Raw genomic sequence first — 12,950 nt, forward strand, 5'->3', positions numbered from 1 at the left:
GAATTTCAGCAAACCGAAGAATTAATGACAACTCCAAATTACTATCAGCATATTTATTATTTGATGTATACCAACATTGGCAATGCACTACATTTAAAAGCAAATAGGATGCTGTAATTTGAATTAAGTTGGATGCGCTTTCGTGTGTTTATGAAAATTTAACATTTTATTGTTCATTCATCCCATAATGGAGTAGAATCACCTAACGTTGCTAGCTGCGATACACTGTTTGATTTTTGTATATTAGAAGCTATATGATGATCAGTGGGATTATTAGTAGGCATTGGCCGGTGGCTTTTTCCTCGATTTGTGACCTCTTTCTGTGCACGATTTTCCACGTGTATATTGGGTGTTGCACTTTGTGGTAAGCTCCTTTCGTTGTCTCTACCCTTACTGCTTCTATTAACATTGGTTACCCAAGGGTCGTCTTCTTTGTCCCAAACATCGTCTTCTGTATGCAGCGAACTGTAGCGGCTGTTGCTATTTTCAGAAGAATATGAAGACACAGATGCTGTTCTACTTCCTGCCGCCCCACTTTCATATGGGTTAGGACGGCTGAATGATTCTGTTATGCTTCGGGATGGAGTAGCGAAGCTGCAATTCGGAGTCATTGAAGAATGAGGTGTTTGCTGATATGGTGTCATATAGGGTGTTTGTCCACTTGGAGTATACGGTGTAGTCACATAATTGCTCGATGTCCCAATATCCCCTGGCGTGTATCCGTATTGAGGCGTGTGACCACTTGTTTGTGATAATGACGTCAATAAATGCGAAGGCATAGTTTGAGCCATTTTCTGGATCGCATCATTGCTGTATCTAGGTGTTCCTAAATATGGCGTCCGCAAAGAGGCCGATCCTCGCGGTGTACTACTCGGAGAAGGTATTGGGTCACGGAAATGTTCCTTGAACCATTTCAGTAATGAGTTGACTGAATCAAAGCGTTGTTGTCTAAATCTGTATCCTTCAGGTGTAACGGTTACATATTCATGCTTAAATTTTGTGCGTGGTAGATAAGACAACAAAAATTTTCCAGGGTAATTTTTCGCTATTGATATTACGTAGTGTATCTTATTTGGATTTTTCTTCTTTTCTTCTTTGATTATCTCTTCCGCCTTATCTTTCATACCTCCATTTGTATCTTTGTAGTATTTGTAATTGAGCAAGTCTCTCACATACGATGCCATTGGATTGATGTATCTAGCGATTATTTCATCTAGATCTTCAAATTCTTCATTCCCAATCCACAACGATTGACCCAAACTGAATATATTTTCTTTGCCTTCTTCTCGGATATCGATGTGTTGATAGATTTCGTTGGTTACTTTCCAGGAAGCAGTCAAATGATCAGATCCTTTACTGGATGGGCGAACTATCACTTCTCCTTGATCCAGTTGATCAAGCTTCTTCAAAGCCTCAGCATACGAAATGTTGTGGAATGAAGGGTGAACAATTACTCGCTTAATGTACTGTTGTCTATTCAAATTGGTTTGCACGCTAGACTCTTTCTTGTTATCTTTATCCTCAGCTTCCTGATCGTAAAATTGATCTCTGCGTGGTCGCCACTCATTATTTTTATCAGCTAAATCAGAGCTCTTAGATGAACAATCCAACGCAAATCGATCCACGTCAATTTTTATTACTCGTACGTGAATGGCTTGGCCGATATGTACACGCTCTTCAGGATTTTTAACATGTTTATCTGATATATTTTTTATATGTATAAATCCTGATAAACCATTGTCAAATCTTAAACGCACTCCAGTTGCTTGCCCAGAACATTCGCCAGCATCGAAATGATTCCACACTTCCGAAAGTTCAGGGAATTCATTCTGCATGCAAAATGGACACTGCCATAAACCGGTATCATCATTACGCACGGGATTAGCTTGATCCAGTTGATCACCCTGCGGTTTCTTGTGACTGATTCCGGCAACTGTACCGAGCATCATTTTTCCAACGTATAGCGTTTCCGGGGTTTCCTTTGTTAAAAAATCAAAAAGTTCTTCAGATGTAGCTGTACGGTACGGAGTTCTCAGATCTTTGTATCTGGAATTTAGTTCAGCCCGTATATCGTAAAGTGTTATACTTTTATTTCCAAAACCCTGGCGTTCCAATTCGACAGCAAAAGCATCTAAATCTAAATCTTTTAGACGCTCAGGTGATTCCAAAATTTCTTCCAGTGCTCCAGCCGGATTTGCTTCCTCATCGTCATATTCTAAAGCGTCGACCGCCATTTTACGAGCCCATTCGTAAGTTTCAGGATGAACACGTGATCCATCCAAAACCTCAACGTACGCCTCTGTACTGTCACCCAAAGAACTTGTATCAATTTTAATAAATCCTGAGCAGTTGATAAAAACTTTAGGGCCCATATGACAAGCTGTCACCAGCTGTGTGCGATTTTCCAATCGTTGGTTCGTTTGTTTGAGTAATTTGATGAGCGCCAGGCCTTTTCTTGGTCCTAAACCACAGACGAATTGCACTAGATTTACCGTTAACGAATTCTGAACTGTCAAATTAACGTCGAGGCCCACTTCATTAGTACGATTGATGAATTCTGTGTAAAGATTTTCGAGCAGTTCCTCTTTGCACAGTTGATCTTGTAGGGTATGGAAACGCAAACATAAAATTTCTTCATCCGCTGTACAAAGCTGCGAGAATTCTACCAATGGGTCTTGCATTCTTCTTGCCAACGAAATTGCCTGTCGTAAAAGTAAGGGGTATTCACGAAAATCGGCATTTCCTTTGACAGAGTTTGAATAGATTTTAGCCAAGTCGTTATCTATAATCTCAACTGAAACTTCCGGAAACTGTTCTTCGTCAACAAGAATGCGTACACAATCTCGCATGTCTTTTTGAACCATTAGGGCATCTTTCGACTCACCTCCTATAACTATCACATGAGGTTTCTTATTTCGCACGAAATCAATAATAGATTGCAAATCTGATTCCTTCAATTTTTTTTCGTCTTCTCTGTGCGTATTTTTCCGTTTCAATAAATGTGGGATTCGCAAGTAATCACTGACTTCTCCGTCTGTTGTTATGATAGCGGCAAATGCAGCCTGCGATAAATCAGGTACATATGCTACACCCATCACTCGAATCCCACGGGAAATATCCCATTCGTAATCGTCATCTTCAATGTCAAACGCTGGACTATATGGTGCTACCTTGATCCAGTTATAAAGTTTCCTACAACATACTTTCAACACGGCATCTTTTGATTCTTCTAACAGAATGGACTGCAACTCTCTCCCTAGTTCAGGCAAGATCATTTTGGTAAATGCTAGTTCAACACACTCAGATCGTACTTTATTCCATTCTTGAACGTTTTTTGAAAATTCGTCCTTTTGATAAAGTGCTTTCATTTCGTCCAAGAGATCTGAGGTAGCATTTCCTTCAATTTGCTCTGAGAATGTTATAGTTAGCAATTTATCACATTGAGCGATTTGTAATTTTAAGTATTGATCTCCTATCAAATCACGAACTGGCTTATCCTTCAAATATTTCATTGTAAAACATTGATGATTTTCATCAATTTCTTTCATTCCTTTTTTTGTAGGGCGTACTGTTATTTTTGCTCGTTCGTAGTATAATTCTCGGATAGATCGTCTAAGCATAGGTTCTTTTGCTATTTGTCTAGCAACCATAAATTTACCAGCATGTAACACATCCTCTGCTGAAGTAAACCGTGAATTTACATATTCTTTGCCGACATCAAGAGGGTCACTTGGCTCCTGGTCAACCTCATGGCGTTGATAACTGTCTCGAACGTTTTCAGCAAAATGACCCGGTGATAGCCCAAATCGCTTAGCAAATCCACAAAGACCACCTTTCCGACACATAGAATATGGACCTGAATCTATATTTAGCTTAACGTTTTCCTCCTGGACAGGCTCTTCTTCGATATCCAAATTTGACAAATCAATTTCATCCTCGTCTCTCTCACCTGACTCGATTGCTTTTTGGCGAGCTTCAATTTTTTCTCGACGTATTCGATCGCGTTCTTTACTCCTAACATGTTCGTGCATGGCTGGAATAGCATACGCATAATAGAGCATGAAATGATTATGAACGTCTTTGAGTTCCTCCGGAGAATATGTCGACTTCAACCTGTCAATATCATCATCTTTTATTATTCTCATTTCATCAGGAATTGGTGCATCAGGGTTCTTCATGAGTAAATCAAGCTGATAATCACGCATATTCGCAAACAGCTTGAGCAAATTGGTTTTTCGCACTAACAGTTGACACCATTTTGCATCATATTTATAAACTTTCCATAAATCGTTTATGTTTAAATCCGGTTGAACATACTCTTTTCGATAGAACGCAATGAATGGAACTTCCAAATGTTGATTGCGCATGAAATCTAACGCCTGCTTGATTTTAGGTATAGCGGTTATTGATTTCCGGGAATAGGTTTCCTGGTTTGATATCGGAGGTCTACAAAATGCCTGTTTGAAAATCCATTCTGCTTCTTCTTCCAATTCAGATGATCCCTCAGGTACTGGTGTTATGGGTACATCCCGAATTTGCATCCTTTCGGGAATGTCTGTTTTCCGTATTTCGTTATCAAGATCGGTGAAATGCCCTCTTTTAAGTTCACTTGGTTCAAAAATATCGAAAATAGTCTTTTTTGATGACTTCTTACGAGTTTGTTTTTTGGGTCGTTTGGAACGTTGGTCACCTTGTTCAGCATCTTCCTCATAATCGTCATCGTCAGATTCGTATTCATACTCATCTTCATCATATTTTTCGAATTCTTCGTAATCAAAATCGACTCCAAATATATCCTGGCCTTCTTGAAGTGAGGCGTCAGTGAATATAGGACGCTTTTTCTTTCGTTTGTCACTAATGGGGACGCCGTCGTCGTCAACAATAAAATCATCAGCATCAGATTCATCATCATCTTCTTCCTCATTATTTTCAGTTGTCGTTAATGGAACGTCACGATTGGCATCACGTTCAGATTGATGTTCATCCTCCTCATCAGCAGATCCCTCGAACAACTGTTCGGCAATTACTTCTCGGTTTAATCCGTCATCAACTGGTTCGTCCTCATCGCTACCTTCGTCGGTTATTTTCTTCAAACGTTTAAAGCGTTTTCTCTCGACTTTTACACCGAGGTTTTCTTCAATTAAATCGTAATCCTCATCCTCTAGACGATCGTCTAGTTCATCCTCATCATCACTTTTTTTTCTTTTCGCGTGATCTCCGGAACCATCAGAATCATCCCCGCCGCTATCATCATCTTCGATCGGATTGTCATCTATCAAATCTTTCAATTCCTCCCGGAGTCGTTCCTCGTCGTCTTCTTCGTCTTCCTCGCTATCACTAACTGTCTTGATTTTTCTACTTTTTTTTCTGTCATGTAAATCCAGATCTTCATCTTGCTCACTTTCCTCCGCTTCGGAATCAAGAAAATCTGCCATTTTCCTTTATGGAGACTTCTAACGAAGGCTGAAAATATAACTATCTTTACTAACGAAGACTACAAATGTAACTATTTGTACTAACAATGTATGCACTGTAGTAATTTCACTCAAAACTTCAATTAACTTAAAATAAAAATGCGTATGAACAATTCATTTTATTAATTCGTAGCGATGGGCGATACTTGTATCGGAAATGACGGTATCGATACTTAGGCCAAACGCCAAACGTAACATGCACGCTCAGGCATTCAAACGCTAAACTGCGTAGAATCTTACACTATAAAAAATCGACACGTTACTGCCAAGTGGATTCAACTTACTTCTGTCAAAAACATCAGATCAAGAAGACTGGCATCTCTGGATCGATCCCATACAAACAGCGCACTCCATTTATTAAAGGTGGAAGTTTGCTATGAAAGTGCTGGTAATTACATCGCTGCGAAGACAGAGTGTGCGTATTAGACTGGGACACGGTTATATGGGAAAAAAGCGATGGTGTTATTTTTTCGCTCCCATGCACTTTTCTTGTTCCTTATGGGTCCTATAACAACTGTGTAACTTTTCAGATCGATCGGTGAAACGCCCGATTTGCGCCCGTTTTTTCAAGCTTCCATACGATTTTATATGGGAAAAAGCACTTTTTCAAAACTTTGTCTATAAAGATGTCTAGTTGGCTCCAAAAAATATATCAATACATGATGTTCATAGGAAATTTTCCTGGGATTTTCCTTGCTTGTGAAAAAAGATATTCACCCCAGACTGATTGAATATCTGACGAACGGCTCACAATTGAATTTTACTAGCAATACTACTGCAGCATGCTGCTGTTGCAAATTTAACCATGTGATGAGAAATGATATCGCTAAATTTATCTTGGAGGCTTCACCGAAGATACTATGAGCAAAAATCACATTTTGAAAATTAATTCCACGCGAAATTATTTCTCATACTTAAGCAAGTTCGCAATAGCAGCATGCTGTAGCAGTGTTGCTGGAAAATTTCAATGGTGAGCCGTCCGTCAGACATTCAATCAGTTTGGGGTAAATAGCTGTTTCTACAAGCGTCGTAGTGCCTAACGGTCTTCAGAAGAGTTTTTCCCATTTCCATTTCCTACAAATATCATGTATTGATATTTTTTTGACAGCCAACTTCCCAAGCAACCAGAAGTACGAATTTCACTTAACAAACGAACTTAGAAGTTCACATAAAGTTCGGATTTAGTTCCGCGGAACTTTCTTGCTGAACAACAGGACCCATTACTTACAAACCGAACTTCATTCTAAATAAAGTACCGTCAGTACTAGAAAGCAACTTTGAAGTTCATGAGAAGCTGCTTGCTCTTCTTCATTGGAACCTTAAAGTTCACACAAAGTTCACACGTGAACTTCAAAACCACTAGAATTGAAGTTCGGTTAGAATTTTATCCGTACCTTTAATCAGCACTGAAGTTCATGAGAAGCTGCGTGCTTCTCTCAATTGGAACTTTGAAGTTCACATAAAGTTCACACGTGAACCTCAAAACCACCAGAATTGAAGTTCGGTTAGCATTTTATCCGTACTTTTAACCAGCATGAAAGTTCAGGAGAAGTCTATGTCTACTTCATTTTCACTTTAAAGTTCATGTTTAGTTCTGACTGATACTTTGCTCGGCTTTGACGCAAATGAAGTTTTCAGGTGTGAAATTTAAATTCGTGCTTCAGGACTAGTGACAAAAATGAGTTTTTCAAAAACAATAAAAAAAAGTGGATTGTTTTATTATCATCGGAAAAAACTTTTGTCGAAATGGGAAAAAGAAAACAAAGCTATAACTCCAATAGGTAATATTAGGGTGCTTAAATTCTTTCGCTATGTAAACATATTGTTACCTTACAGAAAATCAATCATGCACTCAGATACCCAGAAATGTGCAGGTCAAAAGAAAATTTGAACCGGGTGCAAGCCGTGAATTTCTGATAGAAGAAGATATACTTCAAAACCACGACAGTGATGTCGATGAATGTTGGGGCAGTGATGATGAATCATTCGATGAGTTAAACTCATCATTCGAAAATAAAAAGAACTGTGATGTACTGGATCGCATGGATTTGAGTGAATGCTGCAGATATTGGGTTCTCAGAACTAACCAGTCTCATGAATCTATAAATCTCATTATGGAAATAATAAGAAGAAAAACTGATGGAAAAAGATTGCCTCGCTCAGCAAGAACTTTAATGAAAACATCTCGTCAAGCAACTTCCGAAATTATTGAAACTGCTGGTGGACAGTATTGGTTTAGAGGTATAAAACGGTGTTTGGGCGATTTTTTTCGGTAAGATCCTTTTGTTTTGCTTTATTTAACAAGCCTTCAAATTTTTCATTCACAGATTCACAGATCGGTCATTAAATATTTCAATTCGCATTAACATTGCTGGGATTCCGATTTTCAAAAGCAGTAAACTACAATTTTGGCCTATCTTGTTTAATATTGTTGAAATGCCTGAAGTTGCACCGATGCCAATTGCTATATTTTATGGTAAAACCAAACCAACCAGCCTTGATGAATTTCTAAAACCAATCGAAGAACTGATTGATGTGCTGAATAATGGCTTTTCAATCAACACTTACAAGATTATCGTTACGTTAAAATGTTTCATCTGTGATAGTCCCGCACGCGCGTTTCTCAAAGGTATATTCTCGTTGAATGTTTTTCGATAGTTGAAATAAACTTTAAAATAATATTATTCCAGGTGTTGCTAATGTTAATTCCAAAAATGGTTGTCTGAAGTGTGAGGGTGAAGGGGAGTACTCACATGATTCACGGACTGTTGTTTTTACGTCTACGAATAGTGCTAAACGGACAGATGAAAAGTTTAGGCAAAATGCTTACAACCACCATCAAAAAGCCACCACACCTTTGGTAAAACTACCGAACCTAAATCTAATTGAAGACATTGTCGTTAAAGATCGGTTGCACCTAATTGATCTTGGCGTCATGAAACGTTTACTACTTGGGTGGAGAGATGGAACATTAGGTTATGCAACAAAATTATCTTCGCAACAAACTGATGAAATTTCAAAGATATTAGCTGGTATTCGATTGCCCTCTGAAATCCATCGTAAACTACGTGGATTGGAATACTTGTCGTATTGGAAAGGCTCAGAGTTTAGTAGTTTTTTACATTACGCAAGTATTGTGACACTTAAAGACTTTCTACCATCCGATGCCTATAAACACTTTCTACTATTCTTTTGCTCGGTTACTATGCTATCTTCAAATATTTACAAATCCAACTGGCATGTTGCTAGAAAGATGTTGAAGGAATTTGTCATTGAGTTCATGGAACTCTATGGAGAACAGTATTTGACTAGCAACGTACACAATCTGCTACATATTGTAGATGAAGTTGAGCGTTTTGGACCGTTGAAAACATTTTCAGCATATCCGTTTAAAAATGCTTTACAGCAAATAAAACACCTTCTTCGAAGCGGATGGAAAAGCCTCGAACAGGTCGTGAATAGGTTATCCGAAATTAATTCTACAGAATATTACACCTCTGAGAGAGCCAAGAAACAACAGCGAAGCTATCCTTCTGTCAGAGCCTGCCGAAGAAATGTAGTAGATGTAAATGAAAACTTTTTCTTAGATAATTCCGATAGAAACGGATGGTTTCTTACCCACAGAAACCAAATTGTACGCTTTGATCATGTTTTGGAATCCTCTCAGCTGGAAATTTATGGAAAAATGGTGTCTTCGAAACAAGATTTCTTTACCTATCCATTTGATTCATCGTTTTTAAATATTTATATAAGTCTTAAGAATAATTTATCTAAGACAAATTCGAAGATTAACTGCCAAGAAATTCAATCTAAATTAGTTGCAATGGAGTGGAATAATAGTTACGTGTTCGTCCCATTAATTCATACAATACTTAATTAAAGGAGTTTGCAAAACTTAATTTGGCTGTATTTTAAAAAACAAATATAATTAAATAAATAAGCAATTATTATTATTCAGCAAATTTAGATACCAAGTCAGTATGGTCTAAGGCATCTGATGAATCGACGACCGAACCGGCACTTGTTTCAGTCTCGGACTCACTGCAACGCTGGGCCGATTTATCAGCCCATACTTGCAGCCCGCTTGTTGCAGCATCGTTTGGCCCCGGAGCTGATTCTATCTCCAAAACTTGGTTGTCTGGTTTATCAAGTTTTCCTTGCTGGCCTGAAATAGCATCGTTTGGCGCAAGAACTGATTCTCGATCCACCACTTGATTGTTAGTCGTTTTTCTTCTAACATGTCTGGTTCCTCTGCGTTCCCCTGTAGCGACCAGACGTTTAAGGGAGTTCTTCAGCTTTTTCATGAAAAAGCTGGCCAACTTCTGTTGGGTGACTACTTCCTAATCGTCACTTCCTGTCTCTTGGAACAGCTGCAAAATGTTACGATTTGGCATGATTGCCAGTTTTGGTCCTAAACGGCTGGCTCCAGTCCAGGTGCATTGCGTTTGCATTTTTTTGCTGATCAGCATGTCAAGAACGCCGAACATGCGACTTTCCGCACAGTCGCCGGTACAATTCACTCGCAACCATTTAACCTATCGGATAAAATATAATGAAGGTACAGATTTTTTGTTTTGTTTATTTTATAATGGTTTAGATTAGGAGAAATATCGTTGTTTATGGTGGAAAGCTCTGCCCAACTGTAACTATTACTTGACTGTTTTGCTATCAACATAACTGTTTTTGTTAGGAAGTTTTTAAGACAGGCCATGATCATGAACAAGAACAAACTGGGGTAGCGAACGGCTACGGTAGTGGTTTTCTTCGGCAGGTTTTCTGCAGCAATTTTATGCAGAAACTTGCCGAAAAAAACCACTACCGTAGCCGCTCGCTACCCTACTTAAAAAAAAACAATGAATAAACGCGGTGGCAGATTGCAAACAACCGCAAACAACGATACTGGTAGTTATCTCTTACCATCTTCGATCTGTAGTTGTTATCCGCCAACTGAAGCTCCAGATCAGTGAGTTCTTCCTCTCGTTCAATAGGATTGAAGTAGAATGCTGGAGGTTCTTCAAAAGTCGTTGTCCTGGAGTTTAGGTTCCGTAAGGCATCAAGAATGTATTCGTTCTGCGTAGCGATGTCTGCTGTCCGCTTCTCCAAAAGATCCAACCGATGATTTATTTGGCTGAAAAATTCTCTTAATAATGCCTGTGTTGTGGTATCTGTCAGCACATTCGGGTCCGGCATAGCTTCGTAAGTCACATATACGCATTCTTCGGGTGGCTCATTGATGCCTTCTGAAGTCCTGATGGTGTGACACAGTGAGCTACCGCCGCGTGGTTTTTTGATTCAGTCGGTTCTACTTGTAAGGGTGCTGCTGGTGGTTGTTTTGTTCTGGGTGATAGTTGTAGCAGAGAAGAAAAAGAATCTGGATTTTGAGACGGTGGAGACGAAGGCATGTGTTTTCCACTGCCGTTGTCTAGTACCAACAAGTTTTGGAAGCTATTTAGTCCCTTGCTACTAGCCTTTTTCTTCCGTTGGGTTACACACTGAATGTCTGACGAGGATTCACCAGACAATTCAGCCGACAATCCCATCGCCACATCATAAGACGCTAGGTTACTTCGCTTCACCGTACATTTATACTTGAGCCACACTTTTTTGGGCGAGATACTCTCATCCCTGAGCATTTTGTTCAAATCCTGGGTTCTCTTAACGTTAGGCCACAGCATGATGCTGCCGGTTTTGGAGGTCCGTATCCATTTTTCAGGCACCACTGAGAGTTCTCTACGTCCCAAAGCGTTGGTCGTTTCGACTACGGCAAACGGCATATCTATTGACCGAAGAAGTTTTGATCGATTTTCAACATTTATCATATTTTGTATATAGTGCTTACCAGAATAATTTTCAATTCACTTTTGGAACGAAAATAATGCGCACACAACCTTTTTGTTCACAACAACGTTCACAACCTTTTTCAATCACATTACAAGCGAACTGCAGCGAAATCAAAACAAACTAGAGAACTGTCAGACGTAAGTTCACATCGCGCTGCGTGTGTACTTTTGCTGAACTTGAAAGTTCTAAAAAAGTTCCGCGTCAGCCTTTTCTGAACTTCCGAGTTCACATAAAGTTCCGCGTGTACTTTATCTGAACTTCCAAGCTGAAAGAGAGACCCGGTGTGTTCCTCGAGCATGTAGGTAATGACGAGAAATCAGCACATCGAGTAAAATCGATGCTGGCGTCATATAGCGAGAACGGAGCAGTGGTATGGATCTAGGCTTCAAAGGGGGAGGACTTGAGTTCGAAGCTTGTGTGGTGAGTGGTAAGTTGCAAAAATATCTTAAAATTTAATAAAAAATAAACCAGGCATTATTGTTCTGATCTAGAATTTCTCCAGTACATATGCTTATCATGGGATAATATCAACATTAATAATGATACGTTAGGTGAGGTTAGGGAAACAAGAAATTGAAAAAAAATATTTTGAATTTTTTGAAGTTTTGTTTTCAAGCTGAATAGCGTTCTATGCAGCGCCCTAACCGAACTAAATGTGAACTTTCTAGTTCGGTTTAGAAGCTGCTTTGCATGCTACTCGAAGTTTATTCATCAAATGCGAACTTGAAAGTTCGGTTAGTTACTTAAAAATCGAGCTGAATAGAATTCTATTCATGATCGTTAGTTTGGCTGATTAGGCTGTGAAATCTACTTTTATCCGAACTTTTGGTTACTTGGGTTGACATCTCTAGAGAATAAGTATTGAAAAAGTGGATTTTCCCATATAAAATCGTATGGAAACTTTTAAAATCGGGCGTTTCACCGATCGATCTGAAAAATTACACAGTTGTTATGGGACCCATAAGGAACACGAATAGTGCATGGGAGCTAACATTTATTTTTTGTCCCACCCTAGTGCGTATGTGGTGGTCCAGCCTGTGCGTTCAGCTTGCATTCGCATTGCCAGCACACACACTAACATGCGTTAGTTCCACTTTCACTCAACAGGCTACGCTGCCAAAACTGTCGCTCAATCTCAGGCAGAGTTCCCAGTCTTCTTGATATGATGTTTTTGCTTCTGTGCTAGTAGATGTAACATTTAATATCTAAGTGGAATATTTTTGCGTTTCACTTCACAGCACAAAATCAAGTGCCTTACACTTCGGTTTGCCATGTAATGCATACCAAAATCAATATTTTTACACACATATTTCAATGGCAGAAAGTGTCAAATGCCAAAACACGTCAAAATACCGTGAATCCCATTAAAAATCGATATGGGTCGACCTGTTAAAACGATTGGGTTGGTTTATTGGTATTCATGTGTAAATAGCATTTGGTATATGAGCGTGTGATTTTTTTTCAGTGTATTTATTTTTGCAATGACCGTATTTATCTAGGGGCTAGATAGATTTTATTTTTTTTTTAATATTTCAGTATTATTATTTATACACACTTAGATTTTATAGCCGAGAACTCAACAGCTGATAAATTCAGCGAAATGTTTTGAAAGTTTTCGGTGGAATTTTTAAGAAC

The 12,950-nt window shown here is 38.9% G+C and overlaps 1 protein-coding gene and 1 pseudogene across 1 annotated transcript; both read right to left on the reverse strand.

Moving 5' to 3' along the window:
• Positions 1-38: 38 nt before the first annotated feature.
• On the reverse strand, positions 39-5,641 carry LOC129732868 (transcription elongation factor SPT6). The gene is made up of 2 exons (XM_055694221.1): positions 5,521-5,641; positions 39-5,463 (listed from the first exon to the last, which is right to left on the reverse strand). The coding sequence occupies exon 2, from the start codon at positions 5,433-5,435 to the stop codon at positions 174-176; it is 5,262 nt and encodes a 1,753-aa protein (XP_055550196.1). The 5' UTR covers positions 5,436-5,463; positions 5,521-5,641; the 3' UTR covers positions 39-173.
• Positions 5,642-9,424: 3,783 nt separating this feature from the next.
• Positions 9,425-10,664, reverse strand: LOC129728955 (uncharacterized; annotated as a pseudogene).
• Between the last annotated feature and the right edge of the window lie 2,286 nt (positions 10,665-12,950).

The sequence above is a fragment of the Wyeomyia smithii genome, chromosome 3 (genome assembly GCF_029784165.1).
Source record: "Wyeomyia smithii strain HCP4-BCI-WySm-NY-G18 chromosome 3, ASM2978416v1, whole genome shotgun sequence".
Taxonomy (NCBI): Eukaryota; Metazoa; Arthropoda; class Insecta; order Diptera; family Culicidae; genus Wyeomyia; species Wyeomyia smithii.